The following is an 18766-nucleotide window of genomic DNA, read 5'->3' on the forward strand; positions in this document are numbered from 1 at the left end:
TGTCTTCATGTCTTCGACAAGTGACACAAGAGATATTGACACCATCATTCAAGTGAACTTTTCTTTTTTAGTTTGTAATTATGTGAATAGCCATGAATATGTTACTAGTTACACGCACAGATGTACATGTGAATAAGAATATACAAACACTCGTTATCTATATATGTGACAAAGTGCATATATCTTTCGTAAATTTGAGATGATAAATTGACATAAATTTTTTTTTTTGATGACAAATGTAAAAACGGGCACAGTTAATATAGCAAGATGTAATTTACCCCTAAAATAAATAATTGACCTTAAATGTCTACTATTTGAAAGTTTTTAAAGAAATATGGACTCTCCTAATTCTCTTTGTTCTCTCGCACACACTACTTCACCTAAAAATACACACTTCACACGGAATTCATGTTGACGCCGCGGCCGACGAGGATGAAGACGATATGGTGGCGGGGATAGATGGCGGCGAGTTGGGGAATGTTGTTGACGAACATGGAGGGTAGGCGAACAACAACAACGCAACAACGATCGATGACAGTTTGGATGGGGAAGATGCGCCGGCGATTAATCTGTACCCCATGGAGTTTCAGTTTGCAGATTTTATTGTTTTGGCCAATAGAGTAATCAACAAAGGGGATGACGAATCTATTCGTGCATTGAACGATCTCCACTGGCGTTGGATAGCGAAATATGGAGAAGGCGACAGGAATTCGCAGGAGTTGCTGTTTCGCCGTTTGGTGCGCTTGACGGCTGAACAGGCGGCAGAGCATCCTCCTTGCTTCGCGTCATCGCTGCAGATCTCTGAAAATAGGGTTGCTGCAGATTTGAATCTTAGGGTTTCTATGGTGCCGCTAGTGGCGCGAGATGAAGCTCCCATGGTTGCCCAGACTCCCACGGCTTTGAATCGTCCATTGATGACAGAAAATCAGCAACCTCCGCTGCAGGTTTCATCTGCTCACCCGCCGATGATGCTGCTGGAACTGCCTACTGCCGACGTTGTTTTTGTTGATGCTGCGCAGTGCACATGACTGCAGATGCCATGTCACAATTACTAACATTTTCGCCCACCGGAATCTTCGTCGGTAATGTGCCACTACAACCTTGTTCGAACTTCATGAATTATTACGATAAAATTGCCAATATTTTTCTTAATTCATCTCGAAAAATATTGACTTATGTGCCACCTATGATGCAAAATGGTGAAATTATTGTACGACCCACATTGTATGGTTCGAGATGGTTCACATCGCTGGAATGCGACAGAAGTGGGTTATTTTTTGGGCAAAAGACCGTATTTTCATCACGTAAAGGACTACGTCAAATCTATTTGGCCATTGTTAACAAAAGCCACGGCCACGGTTAATGGATTTTTCTTCTTCCGATTCAAAATTATAGTGACAATAGAAGAAGTTATAGAGGGCGGACCATGGTTGTTCCAAAGACAACCAATCGTGTTGCAGAAATGGGAGTCTGGCATGGTCCTAAGTAAGATGAAACATACCTAAGTCCCAGTTTAGGTATAACTTCGACACTTGCCAGTTGAATTGTGGACTAATGATGGCTTGAGTATCGTGGCAAGTGGCATTGGACGACCTCTTTATCCGGATGCGATCACACGCGCATGCACGAGATTGGATTTTGCTAGTGTATGTGTCATGCTTGATATCAATGCCAAACTCCTGAAGCATTTGGTTATTATGTCGCCAACAGAGGAAGTTAGAATACGAGTGGTTGCCCCCTAAATACACCACTTGCATGAGCATCGAACATGCCACGAAGGATTGCTCTTCCATGAAAGTACCAAAATCGCCAGTCAATGTTTATGTGCAGAAGACACGAGTGTAGCCGCTCATAGCTGAATCGGGTAAGGCTGTGGAGGAAGACAAGAATAACTCATGTGGAGATATTAATCAGCAGCCTATCATATTTGAGACTCCGAGTACCCCTGTCGCACAAGGAGTCAACAAAGGAAGGAATAAGGGTAAGGAGTTAGTCATCTTTAACACTTTTGATGCACTTAACTCCCTTGATGATGCAGATGATAACATTCGGGGTCCTAACATAAGCAGCCCCACCGCGGGTGATCCATGTTAAACGCCACTATATGGAACGTGTGTGGCTTGAACAAAAGGGACCATCAGCTAGCATTAAAAGACGTAGTAGCTGAGTTCAGGTTACAATTTATTGGCCTTCTTAAAACGCGTGTACGAATTACTAATATTGCTCGTATACAATCTTTCTTACTGCCTCAATGGAAGTGGTTTGTTGATCCTGTGTCTGTTGGGAATCGTATATAGATTGCATGGGATGACACTATTCTTGATGTTAATGTGATGAGTTAGGTGATTAATTTGTACACTGTCGTGTAACTATTAGAGCATTCCATACAAATGTGATTATTATTGTTGTTATGGTGCCACTGAAATTGCTGAGCGGCATGAGTTGTGGCAATCACTAGGGGTTTTGCGGGTCAATGTGTGGATGACCCGTGGATAGTAGGAGGAGATTTTAATGTTGTTCGTGACATCAGTGAGGTGTGTGGTAATTTTGGTGATATCAGATTGGCGATGGATGAATTTAATGCATGCATATAGGATATGAGATTGCTACAAATGCCCATGCAGGATGGATGGTACACGTGGCATAACCGGAGTTCGAATTCACGAAGTTTATGGAAGCGTTTGGATTGGATGCTCATAAATGACATATCGATTGAGTGTTACCCTAACTCATACTATTCAAGCCTCTCCCCACGCATTTCAGATCATTCATCACTGGTGCTTTGTGGAGATCAACAACAACAACTGGGAGGGTATGTTCAGATTTGATAATTACCTTATTCTTTCACCAAATTTTATTCCCAGTGTGCAGAATGTCTGGAAACATGACATTATTAGAGTGCCTATGTACGTGATTACGCAGAAACTAAAAGCTTTAAAACCATTATTCTAATAGTAATGACGCAATAAAGGAGATCTTTCGGAGAATGTATGACTGACTAAAGGATTCCTTGAGGAAGCACAGATCTTGGTTAGCTCGGATAGACAGAACGACCTCTTTCTACTTCTAGAACACTATTGTTGTTTGGTATACACCAAGGCGGCAAAAATGGAACAAATCATGTTATAACAGCGAGCCAAGATGCAATGGATGAAAGATGGGGATCAATGCTCACGAGTCTTCTTTTGCTAGATAGCTCAGCGACGTGCCACTCGAAAAATCTTGCAAATAAATGATGAACACGGGACCACCTACTCAGAGCCAAGAGCAGTTATTCATGAGTTTGTCTCTTTTTATCAGGCTCTGTTAGGTGGAGAAAGACGGAGGCATGTGATAGATACCTGATATCTGAGGCCATGGGCTAGACATGTCCTCAATGAGGAGGAAGGGCTTCAGCTCCTTACACCCGTCACTGCAGTTGACGTCAAACAGGCAGTATTTGATATTATTGAAGATAAAGCACCTGGATCGAATGGGTTCTCATCGGGTTTTTATAGAGCTGCCTGGCCAATTGTGGGTCCGGAGATTACGAAGGCAATCTTGGAGTTCTTTACCACGTGAAAACTGCTGAAGCAAATCAACACCACACTTCTGGCACTTATACCTAAGGTACATGCCCTATGATGGTCACAGATTTTCGTCCTATTTCATGTTGTAATATTTTATATAAGATTATTGCCAAACTTATTGTGCAAGAGTTGAGTAGGGTGTTGGATAAGTTGATAAGCCCTTGTCAGGCTGCCTTTATTCCTGGTTGTAGTATTGGAGACAATATACTGTTAGCATAAGAACTATTTACAGGCTACAATCAACCGCACCTACCTCCTAGATGTGCATTGAAAGTGGATATCCGAAAAGCTTATGACACGGTAGAATGGAATTTTCAACTTGCAGTGTTACACCTGTTTGGATTCCCGACTACGTTCATTAGGTGGATAGAGGAGTGTGTCACGACACCCTCATTTTCCGTCGGGCTGAATGGAAAGCCTCATGGTTTCTTTACGGGATCAAGAGGGCTACAACAGGGGGACCCTTTATTGCCATATCTATTCTTTCTCGTAATGGAGGTTCTGCATTTGATTATTCTGCAGATAATTGATGAGGATATGCGTTTTTTTTTTCATTGGAAATGTGAGCCTTCTCGATTATTTCAGCTTGGATGTGCAGATGATCTGTTGCTGCTCTGCAAAGCTGATATGGACTCTATAGGGGTCTTTAAGCAGGGGTTGGACCTATTCGCCTCCAGGTCAGGTCTCCGGCTTAATGTGCATAAGAGCGATCTTATCATCTCTTGATTTGTACAAGAGATACAAGAGTAGCTGTTAGAGATGCTTGGCTTCTAGGAAGGGCATCTTTCGATAAGGTATTTGGGACTTCCTCTACTTTTCTCTAGATTATCGTTAATAGACTGCCAGCCTTTTTTTATTGAAAATTGATCAACGCGTTAAAGGTTGAGAAGGAATGAGATTACCATATGCTGGGAGGGTATAGATTATTAAATCTGTGTATGGCGTTAAGTATATATTGGGCTTCTGCATTCATCCTACCTAAAGGTGTTATAAGGGAGATTGAGAAGCATCTAAGAGCTTCTCTGTAGAAGGGCACAAGGACCAGTGGATATGCCAAAGTAGCATGGAGGGATATCTGTAGGCCGGCATCGGAGGGAGGTTAGGGCCTACGAGACATCGCTACTTTAAACCATGCCTTGATGAGCAAAAAGCTGTGTGATGTTATTCAATGTGATACCACATCAATCTGGGTAGAATGGTTATATAACAGGCGGCTATGTGATATATCTGTATGGACGGTCATTGACAATGGGGTTCGTGGGGTTGGAGGAAACTCATTTGTCTACGCCCCTTGCTTCGATCGATTGTGGACTATCAGATTGGTGATGGAAATTCATTTTATCTGTGGCATGATCCATGGCATCACCTTGGTCCCCTTATTGAGAGATTCCCACAAGGTCCATGTCTGCTTGGGCTTCGGACGGAGGACAAGCACAACACTGTTATTATAGAGGGGCAATGACATTGGTCTCTCATTATGGACATTGAGTGCTTGGAGATTTTGCATGCATTGCCAATAATTCATGACGAGACAGATCGCATTATTTGGCGATTTGAGACGGGACAACCTACAGTTGCATCTCTTTACAGGCTATTGGACCCACTGATGAGTGTCGAAGTCACCAAAAATAATTCCTACTACACTTGTGAAAGTGGGAGTAGGGTCGACCCACAGGGATTGGTTTTAAGTTAATTTCTTTTAGAAAAATAGAAAATAATGGGGAAGGTTGTTGATAAAAAGGAGTAGTTGGAAACTAAATAATTAAAAATATCTGGTAAAAATATGAGAGAGAGATTTTCCGGTTAAGGCTAGGATTATGCTTGATTCTTATGAGTTGATCATTGATGCAAGAATAACACATGTATGGACAAATAAACCAGTTATGGTCGTTGGTACGACCTAACAACCTCACCTTTCCTTACCTTTTCGTTAGCCAATGTATGACCGTTGGCTAGATCTCTAATTAACAGACAACCTTGGGAACGTCCGCAAGATTTAATCTATTAACAGCATTAAGAATTAGAAAGGCCTGATTCTAATCAACAAACTCCTACGAGGACAATTCGTTTAAACTAGATCATGCATTCCCCATAACATAATTAAATACTATGACATAACTAATCATGCTACGTTGCCACTAAATATTGAACTAAATAAACAATTACACGGATTTATAAAGTTCAATTAGCTAGGCAAACCTTCTTGATAATGAACAACCGGCCGAATCATTCATAATCATACGTTTGTAATGAAAGCACAGAGAATAACATGAATATTTGTTTGACAAGTGTAGAACGCAGATTAGATCTCACAATATAATGGGAATCAAGCAATCACCATACCTTAACCAGAAAATAGAGAATTTAGCCGGACATATTAATGGAAGAACACACTATAAAGTGGAATTCCATTAATTCCGGTAGTAAAATAAAATAAAAGAGAAGAGATGAACAGAGAATTCTATAGAGTTCTAAGATAAAAACTGAATCATTTCTAATGAAGAGATCCCCCCTATTTATAACAAAAGTCCCCTACGAATCTAAACGTAGTGGGGGGATAGATACGTGATAAACTCTAAAAAGGTAAATAAATTACAAGAGATAAGCTTTAAAGAATCATTTCTAAATCTAAACACTTGATTCCTTTATCTCTTGGGGAAATCGCTCGTGCTTATCCTTATCCCGAGTTGAGTACTCCATTAAGCGTGGGCACGTTTTGTCAATTCTGCAGAAATTTCCTTGTAATCTTTCTTTTTTGCTGAATATGCAATAAAATTACATAATTAGGAATATTTTGGCTTAAAAAGGAAGATTAAATTGCTATAAAATCATTATAATTGCAGAGTTATCAATGCTCCTTGCCATTGAGAAATGCGTCGGCAGGTTCCGAGATTGTGTGCGAGACTTTAAGGCGTGAGTGCCTAGAGCCTCGGCGAGTATGGGCATTCTGGATAGGCAAGCGCGAGGGTACACGATGCAGGACAGGGATGCGTTGAGATGTCGTGCTATCGAGCTTCAGTTTCGAGGACATGCGACGGACGCATAAAACTAGTGGACTATTTTCTCTCCTCTTTCCATTCTCTCAAGTGTATATATGGCTCAAGTGTATCTCTCGACACTTACTACGACAATGCTTCACCATAGGCTTGCCTATACACCACATCTCCATCACTTTTGAAATATGCACATATAAGGATCAAAAGGTCTTTTATTTTGGTTGTAATGTGGCTTTGATTTGGGGTAGGATAAAAGGATAATGAGGTTAAATTCCAAGAAACTAATTAGAGCACCAAAAGAATTTGAGTGAACAATAATTCGAAGCTCTCAAAGTTTACTCATCTCCCTTAAAGATTTTTCGACAATTTCTTGAATTATGCCTTTCTTATTCCTTTTGGAGAGTTCATACATTTTTTTTTCTTTTCTTTTCTTTTTTTTTCTTTTTCTTTTTCTCCTCTCCAATTTTTTTGTGATAGGCATAGACCAAGAAAATTGATGTCGCTTTCCACAAAGTGAAGAAGAACATAATTTTGGAACCCCCACACTCATTTTGAAATACATCTTTTAAGCATGTAAATCACAAAGGTTTTGAAAATCTCCCATTTTGAGAATTTGTTCTTTTGAACATAAACCCATTTCCCTTGATGCTCTAATAGTTCTTAGAGGGATCAAAATCAAGGTTTTAAACAAACAACGGGATAGGTTCGTATATGACGGGTTGTTCAACAAAATAGGTCAAAAAGCTCAAAGGGGTTTTCTAATGTTAAAATGTGTTGGGCGGTTAAAGAAGGCCGAAAGTGGTTTCTAATGCTTTTATCATATCCAAATAAATGCACATTTGTGTGGCCTCGATGTGGTTCAAGGCAAGTTCTAGGAAGACAAAGCCATAGAAGTGTTATTCTCTCAAGAAAGAATGATTCTTTTATGGATATATCAAGCTCAAAATCTCACGAGGTATGTTTTAGTCCACTACTCCTACATCAGAAGATTTTTAACTCAAGTCATTTTGGTAAAAACAAGCTTACAACTAGTGAATTATCCTTAAACATAAAACACGTATTCTTTTTACACATAACATCATCAAGCCAAGATTAGTCCAAAATTGAAAGGGTTTTATCATGCCAAAAATTTTTCAAAACCAAGCAATTTTTACTAACAATTTCCATAAGACTCAATCTTCAAAAGTCAAGAAAATCAAGCACAAAAATATCTTTTCGAGTAGTTTCAACAATCAACAAGAGCAACAACCATTTTCAACATGCAACACCTAATTCAAGAAATATGCTCAACAATAATACCCCCACATTTAAAATCCACATTGCCCTCAATGTGGACTATGACATGTATTTCAAGGAAAAATTAAAAGGAGAGAGTTTAAGGAAGCATCCCTGAGTGCAAGTCGCGAAAAGGTCATGGTGTGGGTGGTTGCCTTGGTGTCAGCCCGAAGTGTTCAAATTTTCGGTGAGCGACGACGGCAAACGACGGCGGGGAGCTTTTCAGGTGAGATGGCTTTGTTGAAGAGTTCTTGGCGGATTTGAAGTTGCTGTGGATGAGCTGAGAAAAATAAAAAGAAAATATCGGTCAAAGATTTTGAAGTGTGATGGAAAGATTCGACTAATTTCCATATTTCTTTTGATTTTTTAAATTTTTGACTTTTTTTTAACAAATAAAAATAAATAAATAAATGAAGGAAAATGAAAGTGAATAATAGCCTACGAAGTGCGACTAAGCGTGGGCACGCTTAGTGGAAGCTCCAAATCTGTTTTGGTGAAGTGAGTTGAAACAGTTTTGAAGGGTCGACTAAGCGTGGGCACGCTTAGTGGAAGCTCCAAATCTGTCCAATTTAGCCATCCAAACAGATTTAAATTTGCAAAAACTAAAATTAAACGAAAGAGGAAAGGAAAGGATAGAAATTTCATGGGTTGCCTCCCATGCAGCGCCTTTCTTTAATGTATTTGGCTAGACATTGTTGTGCCTCAACTTGAATAAGTTGGACACTCTAAATCCACTTCTTCTATGTAATGCACCCGGTGATGGTGTGGATTTAGGGGAACTTGGTAGTCCATGGATGACTTCTTCCTTGAACTTATTTTGTCATGAAAGACTTTTTTCTTGTAAGTTCTTCGACTCGATCTTTTGACAATTGTTGTCTTGAATGCTCCTCTACCATTGAACATAGCATTTTTTTTGCAATAAAGGATCAATAGAATCAATGAGAAAAATAGAATGCACATCATTAGAATATCTCATGGCACCATCAATTTTAAAACTCATAACCTCATTATCAAATTCCATAGAAAGAATTCCGACATCTACATCAATTTTGGTTTTTGAGGTTTTAAGGAATGGTCTTCCTAGTAAGATGGATGTAGAATTGGGAGGAATATCCCCCCTCATATCAAGCACATAAAAATAAGCAGGAAAAACCAATTCATTAACTTGCACAAGTACATCCTCAAGAACTCTTTCGGGGTAAACTACAGAACGATCGGCAAGTTGAAGAATGACCCCCATTTCTTTCAATGGGCCAACATTCAAAGATTCATATGTAGTAAGAGGCATAATATTGATAGAGGCACCTAAATCACACATCGCTTTTTCTATTCCAATTTTTCCAATTTTGCAAGGGATAGAAAACGTACCTGGATCATTGCATTTTGGGGGTAATTTTCGTTGGAGAATTGCGGAGACGTTCTCCCCCATACTTACCCGTTCGTTTCCCTTGAGTTTACCCTTGCTAGTGCACAATTCTTTGAAAAATTTCGCATATCGGGGTATTTGCTTGATGGCATCGAGCAGCGGGATGTTTACCTCTACTTTGCGGAACGTTTCAAGGATTTCTTTTTCTTCCTCTTCTTTCTTTACCTTATTGAATCTTTCAGGGAAGGGAGGTCTAGTTACCAAAGGCTTTGGATGGTTCGCTTCGGGTTTGGCTTGTTCTTGTTGGACCTCAATTTCCTTTTCCAACTTTCTTTTGACACCGTGCCCACGTATGGTGTCATCTTCGTTCACATGTTCCTGCAATTCTTTTCCACTACGAAGCGTAATAGCACTAACATTTTGTCTAGGGTTAATGACAGATTGAGAAGGTAGCTTACCTTGGGACTCTAGCTTACCAACAGACGATGCCAGCTGACTGATTTGAGATTCTAGATTTTCAATGCTCGCCTGGGTCTGTTGCTGGAATTGTTGGAAGCTCGCCTGGGTCTAATGCTGGAATTGTTGTGTGTTGGTCACTAGTGCTTTCATCATGTCTTTGAAAGATGTGTTAGGCGTGGGGTTAGGCTGTGGAGGTGGTCGGTATTGGGGTTTTTGAAAGTGTTGGTTGCCGTAATTCAGATTCGGGTGGTCCCTCCATCCGGGGTTGTATGTGTTGGAGAAAGGATCATATGTTCTCTGTTGTTGTCCGGCGAATCCTCCTACGACATTGGCATGTTCGATAGTTGATTCTTGAAGAGTCGGGCACATGTCGGTAGTGTGCCCCGTTAAAGTGCAAATACCACACGTTTTTACTTGTTGGTAAGTATCTGCAACAACTTTTTCAACAACAGTTGTGAGTTGATTTAAACGTTCTTCAAGAGTACTTACCTCGTTGCTTTTCCTAGGTGGATCATCGTGCCTAACTCCAAATTGCTGAGTGTTGGACGCCATAATTGAGATTAGTTTACGCGCCTCGGTGGGGGTTTTGTCGAACAATGCTCCGCCACTTGCCGCATCTATCAGTTTTCTATCCATATTTGATAGACCTTCATAGAAATACTGGATCAACAGGTGGTCTGGGATTTGATGATGGGGGAAACTTTCCACTAGTCGATTGAATCTTTCTCAATATTCGAAAAGACTTTCTCCCGCGAATTGTCGAATCCCGCTGATCTCCTTCCGGATTGTTGTGGCTCTTGAGGCAGGGAAATATTTCTCAAGAAACTGCCTCTTGAGATCATTACATCTTGTAATGGATCTTGAAGGTAGAAAGTACAGCCAATCCTTCGCTTGGTCGACAAGAGAGAAGGGGAACGCTCTCAATTTGACTTGTTCCTCGCTTATGCCTTGTGGGTGCATTCCGGAGCATACCACATGGAATTCCTTTAGATGCTTATGTGGATCTTCACCTGCGAGGTCACGGAAAGTGGGAAGTAAATGAATTAATCCAGATTTCAGTTCACAGTCTACCTCTAAATCAGGGTACTCAATGCATAGTGGCTGTTGGTTTAGATCGGGTGACGTCATATCATTGATCGATCTTTCAGGAATCAAAGCCATTATCTCTTCTTCGGATTCGTTTAGGGATTCCTCAAACTCCAAAGTTATGTCTTCTTCGTCTTCGTATGGGGCGGATGTTTCTTCCGATTGTTGCTTAGTTTCCTGACGAAGTCTTCGTGCGGTCTTTTCGATTTCTGGGTCGTATACCAATTTACCTGTACGAGAAGACCTCGGCATCAATGGTGATAAAATCAAGTAATAAAAAAAATAAAGAAATATACTTAAAAACGACAATCCCCGGCAACGGCGCCAAAATTTGATGAGTGTCGAAGTCACCAAAAATAATTCCTACTACACTTGTGAAAGTGGGAGTAGGGTCGATCCACAGGGATTGGTTTTAAGTTAATTTCTTTTAGAAAAATAGAAAATAATGGGGAAGGTTGTTGATAAAAAGGAGTAGTTGGAAACTAAATAATTAAAAATATCTGGTAAAAATATGAGAGAGAGATTTTCCGGTTAAGGCTAGGATTATGCTTGATTCTTATGAGTTGATCATTGATGCAAGAATAACTCATGTATGGACAAATAAATCAGTTATGGTCGTTGGTACGACCTAACAACCTCACATTTCCTTATCTTTTCGTTAGCCAAGGTACGACCGTTGGCTAGATCTCTAATTAACAGACAACCTTGGGAACGTCCGCAAGATTTAATCTATTAACAGCATTAAGAATTAGAAAGGCCTGATTCTAATCAACAAACTCCTACGAGGACAATTCATTTAAACTAGATCATGCATTCCCCATAACATAATTAAATACTATGACATAACTAATCATGCTACGTTGCCACTAAATATTGAACTAAATAAACAATTACACGGATTTATAAAGTTCAATTGGCTAGGCAAACCTTCTTGATAATGAACAACCGGCCGAATCATTCATAAATCAGACGTTTGTAATGAAAGCACAGAGAATAACATGAATATTTGTTTGACAAGTGTAGAACGCAGATTAGATCTCACAATATAATGGGAATCAAGCAATCACCATACCTTAACCAGAAAATAGGGAATTTAGCCGGACATATTAATGGAAGAACACACTATAAAGTGGAATTCCATTAATTCCGGTAGTAAAATAAAATAAAAGAGAAGAGATGAACAGAGAATTCTATAGAGTTCTAAGATAAAATGTCTTCTAATGAAAAGATCCTCCCTATTTATAATAAAAGTCGAATCTAGACGTAGTGGGGGGATAGATACGTGATAAACTCTAAAAAGGTAAATAAATTACAAGAGATAAGCTTTAAAGAATCATTTCTAAATCTAAACACTTGATTCCTTTATCTCTTGGGGAAATCGCTCGTGCTTATCCTTATCCCGAGTTGAGTACCCCATAAGCGTGGGCACGTTTTGTCAATTCTGCAGAAATTTCCTTGTAATCTTTCTTTTTTGCTGAATATGCAATAAAATTACATAATTAGGAATATTTTGGCTTAAAAAGGAAGATTAAATTGCTATAAAATCATTATAATTGCAGAGTTATCACCCACCGGGACCCAAAGTAAGTTGGTCTTCACTACTCTCGGGTTTTCTTAAGATCCCCAGGCATAATTTCATCCTATGGCTTGTGAATTTGGGGAAACTATCCACAACTGATAAACCATGGCTATCATACCTAGGCGCCTGTATATTATGTGATGAGGGCGCAATGGAGACACATAGTCATCTATTCTTTCGATGCCGTTATGCCAGAAGATGCTTGACAGCGATTCGACGAATTGTTCAGTTTCAATGGCCTAATAGAGAGTGGTCATGGGACGTTGAGTAGGCTGCAAGGAAATGGAGAGGAAACATATCATTAACTTGGCTTATCATGCACTCCTCACTGCTTGCATTTACGACATTTGGAGGAAACAAAATTTGAGACGCTTTGAGCATACGGAGCGACCACCGAATATCATAGCCACCATTATTGTGGAAGATATTAGATAGAGGATTATCAGTGTTAATTTATCTCGTTCTGTTAGTTCATGTGCGTTATATAGATTATGGTCTATCCATTGGCCTATCGAGGGAGAAACCACCAGTTGAGCACTGTTATACTGTACGATTTTATTTTATTAATGAAACTTACATTTACCCAAAAAAAAATAATAATAATTGACCATATATCTTAAGTAAATTTTTTGTTTATTTTAAATACTTATGAATAGAATACTATTGTTAGAAGAAATTAAAGAGGTGGTCATTTTGGGTAGATAATATGCTAGAGAGTATTTTGATCAATATAAATTTAGTTTAACCATAGATGGTTACTCTAACTCCATCACACATAAAAATTGAATACAAAAGAGTAGCATTTTGATAGAGAAAGAAACTATTTTGTATTCCTAATTTCTTTAAAGTACTTGGATAAAAATTTAGAATGAACAACATTTTCAAATAAAAGAATAAAAAATATTTCTTTGCGATTAATTTACTAGCATAGAATTAAAATATTTTTTATTATTTAATTTATTAGAATATATATGCTAATGCTTGATAGTAAATTTTTTAAATATACTGCATTTGTATGGAATAAACTCAAAATTCAGAAAATAGCAAAATATATTAAAGAATAAAATTATAAAATTACAAATAAAGATCAACCTAATTCTATTATGTAGTCACAGTTAGTGATGGGTTTGAGTGGGTTTTACAAGTTTCGGGCTTTTGAGTTGGGTACTTGATTTTGTTGGATAGTATATTTTTGTACAATACACAAAGGCCATGTTTACTTTTTTGTACTATTTGGCCCCCCTCGGGATTAACTTGGGATTGTATGTTGGATTGTGGTGTATGGGATGAACTGCAATCCGTTTCTATGCTGGGATAAAATGCGGGCTGTATCCTTGCAATCCCGTTTACGACTATGTATTACTTCCACACATAAATTTCAATTTTACATTTTTGCCCCCTCCATTTTACGAAATTAACGGGCTCAGATTTTCCCCAAAGCCCCCTCCGCCCAACTTCGTCTTCTGCCTTCCTCCTCTTTCCCCAATTTCTGCTTCAATATCGTTCGGCCGCGACCTGCTTTTCTTAATCCCCACCGTTGGAATCGACGATTTCATCCGCCCTATTCTCGGTGAGTTAGGCGTTATCGAAACATTTTCCTCATTCATCAACATTATATGTGAACCACTTGTAATCTTTAGTCGATCCTTATCTCAAGTTTTAGGGTTTGCGAACTTCCGTATTCTCCCTTTCCAGGCAGGCACTTCCGTAGCTTCCCAACCTTTACCGAACGTATCCAAAGAGGTAATTGCAACTCTTTATTCATTACGATTACCCACATTCAAGTCCGCAGTTCGGATTTGAAATTTGTTGATTGAATTCTATTTTACCTCACTTACTACTTCACAGAACGCCAAAAATACTTTTTAGCCAGTCGCAACTATATTTCGTTTGTGCTTAACAGCTTTGCTCTATGTCAAACATTTGTCATACACCTGCTACCTACCCTGTTTTTTGTGAGATGCGCTATTGCACTGACATCGTACTATATCTCTCAATAACACGACTGCTGTTTCAAAGTCCTGTACGTCGATGTTGATAAACACATTACTTATCATTACATATTACACATATATGATGTTTAGCTTACCAGGTCGTTCCTAATGTCTTGACGGTTCATCCCTGAACTGTTACTATGTAGGCCATCGATGATGGATACCCCTCGTTCGAAAAACGAATTCAGCACTAGCGACTCCAAAGGTGGGACCTACAGTGGGTACCATTCTTACGCGTCAACCGAATCTGTTGTTTGGTTTTGCCGTTGTGGTAGGGATGTGATGTTACGCCGATTTCACGACTGCCTTGGTCACGAGGTATGTTCTTTCAATACAAAAGTTACTCATGCGCATACAATTATCACTTGACATCCCATTATTGCTATAATCAACATCAACAGAGGATTCCTGCATTGGTGCCCATCTGTAATGTAATACCTCTACATATATGCCTCACGTTCAATTCTTTCTAATCAGGGTCAGTACTGCCGCACGTTCCAATGGGTAGATCCCCCCATGTGCTGCAGGTCAAAAGAGATAATCCCCGGACTCTTGAATCGTATCTCCGAGTATGAAACCCGGATGAAACATTTGAATGCTCGCCTACAAACGGAGGAGACTCGGCGTCGTAGATTAATGAATTATGTGATCATCTTAAACATTGTTTGGTTAATAGCTGTTTTTATTGCGTTCAACATCTAACCTTTCTTATTCACCCCTCTTCTGTATCACTTTCTCATAACCCAGGCAGTTCATCCACCCTTTAATTTTTGCTATTTATCTGAAACCATGCTCTGCCGTGTACAAGTAAGTTCTCGTCAATCGTACGGTTTCGTCAATTTTAAACTTTACCATCCCCAGTATATATGCATAAAATTCCACATGCTCTGACAACTTTTATGTTTGACATCGTTTCTATATATAGCTTTGGGTATTCCATTGTATGGTGAAGTTTGCATCACTTATTGAAGCTTCGGGGGTGATTGTATGCAAGGCGGAACTGGGACAGATTCGTTGAGATTGCAGCATGAAGGGGAGATTCAGGTAATTGATTTGGTCACTAGTTCGGGAGACGAATGATGGTGGCGGGTCAAAGGTGGAAGAAAGACGATGCAAGATTGTTTACGAAGGCTGCACCTTTCATAACCCATAAATTGTGTACGGAAGTATGTGTGTTAATCACGAGGTGAACGATATGGAAGTTGTGTTCTTTTGGTAATCCCCGCTTTTACTTGATGTTGTTTTCGTAGCACATGATGCGTCTGACGACTTCAGCTTCATAATTGCATGTTACTTTGTTCTAAATATGGGAAAGGCAAAAAATCGGGAAAATAATAGAAAAAATGAAGTTTCTGTAATGATATGCATACCCGCGTAACAAACGTAGTAGGAAAAAAGCGTCAGCAGTCATAAACATCGGGTGCCACATTCTACAAGCATTGTTCAGTACATAAATGCATACCCAACCAAACATATGATTTGCAAGCAAATAAAACAACAGTACTTGGTTTGTGCTTAGTGACAGATGGGGTATGTACAAAAACATAGTCACATTTACAGCCAGCACACCCATTCCACCCGGAAGACGCTAGATTTTGCCTGCTAGCATGAGACGAACGAACTTGACTCTGGAATCCCTTGTTAGGCCTTGAAAAAGCTCCATCTCCTTGGGATCTTTGACTAACCTATTTGCCACAATCAATTGTTCGTTGTTGTCGAAGCCTTCTAGCTCTCTAACTTGTTGCAAGATTAGCGAACGATAATCCGGATCTCCGAACTCATTCTCAAGGACCCTGGTAAATTTTTCTAAGAGCACGTTGGCTGATTTACAGAAATTAGTAACCATCTCAACCAATCTTGGGAAACCATGTCCACATCGCTCGCTCTGCGTTTCCTCGACGAGGATCCTCTAGTCCGTTTGCCTGCACTGGATGAATTCTGAGTGCGATCAGCGTTGGGATTGAAAGAGGAATCCGGTTCATTTTCAAGGCCTATATCACATGGCTCCGCAATGCCATCGTCCTCACGCACATTACGCTCTTGCGTCTCTACAATCTCCTCGTTCCTAACTCGGTGGCATCCTTAAATGGGTCCGCGCTCCTTTCTCCAGTTGCACGGTCTCTCCCAAATATTTGCGCCAGGCCGAAACCATGCCCTTTGTCTCATCCCCTTGGCAGATGGATCCAACTGGAACAGAATTATGAAGGACGTTAACAACAATTCTAACGGACCCTATCATATTGGTTATAGGAGGGAAGAAACGAGCGTTTTAGGTGCGTACCTTGACATAATCATCCCAGACTGCGTCTTCTTCAATGGTTAAAATGTTCCGGCTTTCGTCCCAACCAAACCCAAACCTTGTAAGTATAGTGGTGAGGGTAGAGCATTGTTTTTTCCATACGTACAGTTTTGAGGTGATGTGTGGTTCTACCTTGATATTGGACTGTGGGAAATGCTTCGCGATGTAAGACTCCAACTGGGCAAGATACCCAGTCCTGAATCCATTATCGCATTTCCAACCTGTAACCACCAAATTCCTCAATGCTGCAATGAGACATTCCTCCTCCAGGATAGTCCACATGCGGCGGCCCGAAGACCTTTCTTTGTTCGCACCATGACGGCGCGGCATGCTGCTACCCTCATCAGAACCAAGATCCATATTTTGATAAAAGATGAAGTGACAAACCGTGCGTAAATCTGCACCGAACAATGTTTCATTAGATACACGATATGAACACAGTGGAATATATGTCAATGACGTCAACTCAACATAAAATGTGAAATGCATTGTAAACATGAAACCCAAAAAACAACAAAAATTCGATAGGACGGATGCGGAAAGAAGGGGCAAATTTACTGTGAATGAGTAGGCATCAAAGAAAAACAAACAAAAAAATAGTTTAAAACAACGCAGAAGTAGAAAGCCCGTTGGGACGATGTCGTCTCTACTGTCGCTACATGTAATGCCATTACGCTCCAGTGATTACAGCTCAAATGCCAAATAACAAGTTTAATTTTAGGCACTATGGAAAAACACAGTAACGAACGAAAGCATCATCATTATTATTGTGTAAGAATAGATCATCAACGGCAGCTTGTCCACTCGTTGCACATGGACATGGCCAGTGTATCCCTCCAACTGGTCCACTTGGGGTTGGTCTCTATGTTCCAGACATTTTCATGCTCGTTGTCCCACTCATCAAGTCCGACAGTAGGTAAATCATGCTCCAGCGGGTCATCAAGCATTTCTTGTCTTAGAAAATTATGTGGTAAGCAGCAGGCCAAAATAATCCTGCTTTGGACTTTGATGAGGTAGAATGACTGACTCCTCAGAATGCCCCAGCCATCTTAAGCAACCCAAACGTACGCTCAATCACGTTACGCGCAGACGCGTGCTTAAGGTTGAAAAACTCGCGATAGTTCTGGGGTCCTCTGACACCGGCGTCCCACTCGCATAGATGGTACCGAACACCTCTGTATGGAGTCAAGAAGCCTTCGGCATTTGCCTATCCATTGTCACACAAGTAGTATTGACCTGCATAAGGCACAATAGGCGGGTATGTACTATTTCATTGCAATTCAAAGTCCTAGGTAATAGGAGTTGAGGCTTGAACCATTTCCACCGGGGGTCGTGCAATTCAAATATACTATTTCATTGCATCGATGTACAGAAGATATAGGAAAGTGGTTGAGGCTTGATACAGACCTAATGACACTCTGAGGCCACCCGGTCTGTGTACGGCATCACGTAGAACATGGCTATCCGCCGCACTACCCTCCCAACCGGAAAGCACGTAAATAAATTTCATGTTTGGGTTGCAAACATCGAGAACGTTCAGAGAAACATGACCCTTGCGGGTTTGGTACCTTCCCTTTTCATGTTCAGGTACGCGAACGTCAATGAAAGTCCCATCCAAGGCCCCCAGACATCCCTACAGAACAGAGTTCAATCGTCAAGGGGGAATGGCATATAACAGTTAGAAAAGGGGCGAGATAGAGAAGTAAAAAATGATGTGTGCAATGGGGACCAAACAAACAAGAACTCATGTACCTTGAACCATTTCCACCGGGGGTCGACGCAGTCGTAGGTAATAGGAGTTGGCCTAGCCAAGAGGACATTGTACAACTTAATGACTGAATTTAGAACACGATGAAAATGTTTGTGGATGGTGCGGCCAGAACGTATAAAATCATGCTTCACCACACTATTCTTTTTGTGATGGGACACAATGCTTAGGAAAATAGCTACCTGCTCGGGTATGCTTAGGTGTTTGGTCGGGGTTACACCACCTGAATACTGAAGCATGTAGCACGGGCGACCGAAGGCGTTGCGGTCCATCCGAAGATTACGAAGACATGATACGTCTGAAACGGAAACCAGCCTATGAAGATGGCGAATTTGGTGCGGTATCCGAGTGTTCATCACGTATCTCGTGGGCCCC

At 40.3% G+C, this 18766-nt stretch overlaps 1 protein-coding gene across 1 annotated transcript; it reads right to left on the minus strand.

Annotated features, from left to right (window-relative positions):
• On the minus strand, nt 8730-10301 carry LOC105160177. The gene is made up of 2 exons (XM_011077445.1): nt 10155-10301; nt 8730-9746 (listed from the first exon to the last, which is right to left on the minus strand). Exons 1-2 carry the CDS (start codon nt 10299-10301, stop codon nt 8730-8732), a joined length of 1164 nt encoding a protein of 387 aa, XP_011075747.1.

This window comes from Sesamum indicum, linkage group LG4, assembly GCF_000512975.1.
Source record: "Sesamum indicum cultivar Zhongzhi No. 13 linkage group LG4, S_indicum_v1.0, whole genome shotgun sequence".
Classification (NCBI taxonomy): domain Eukaryota; kingdom Viridiplantae; phylum Streptophyta; class Magnoliopsida; order Lamiales; family Pedaliaceae; genus Sesamum; species Sesamum indicum.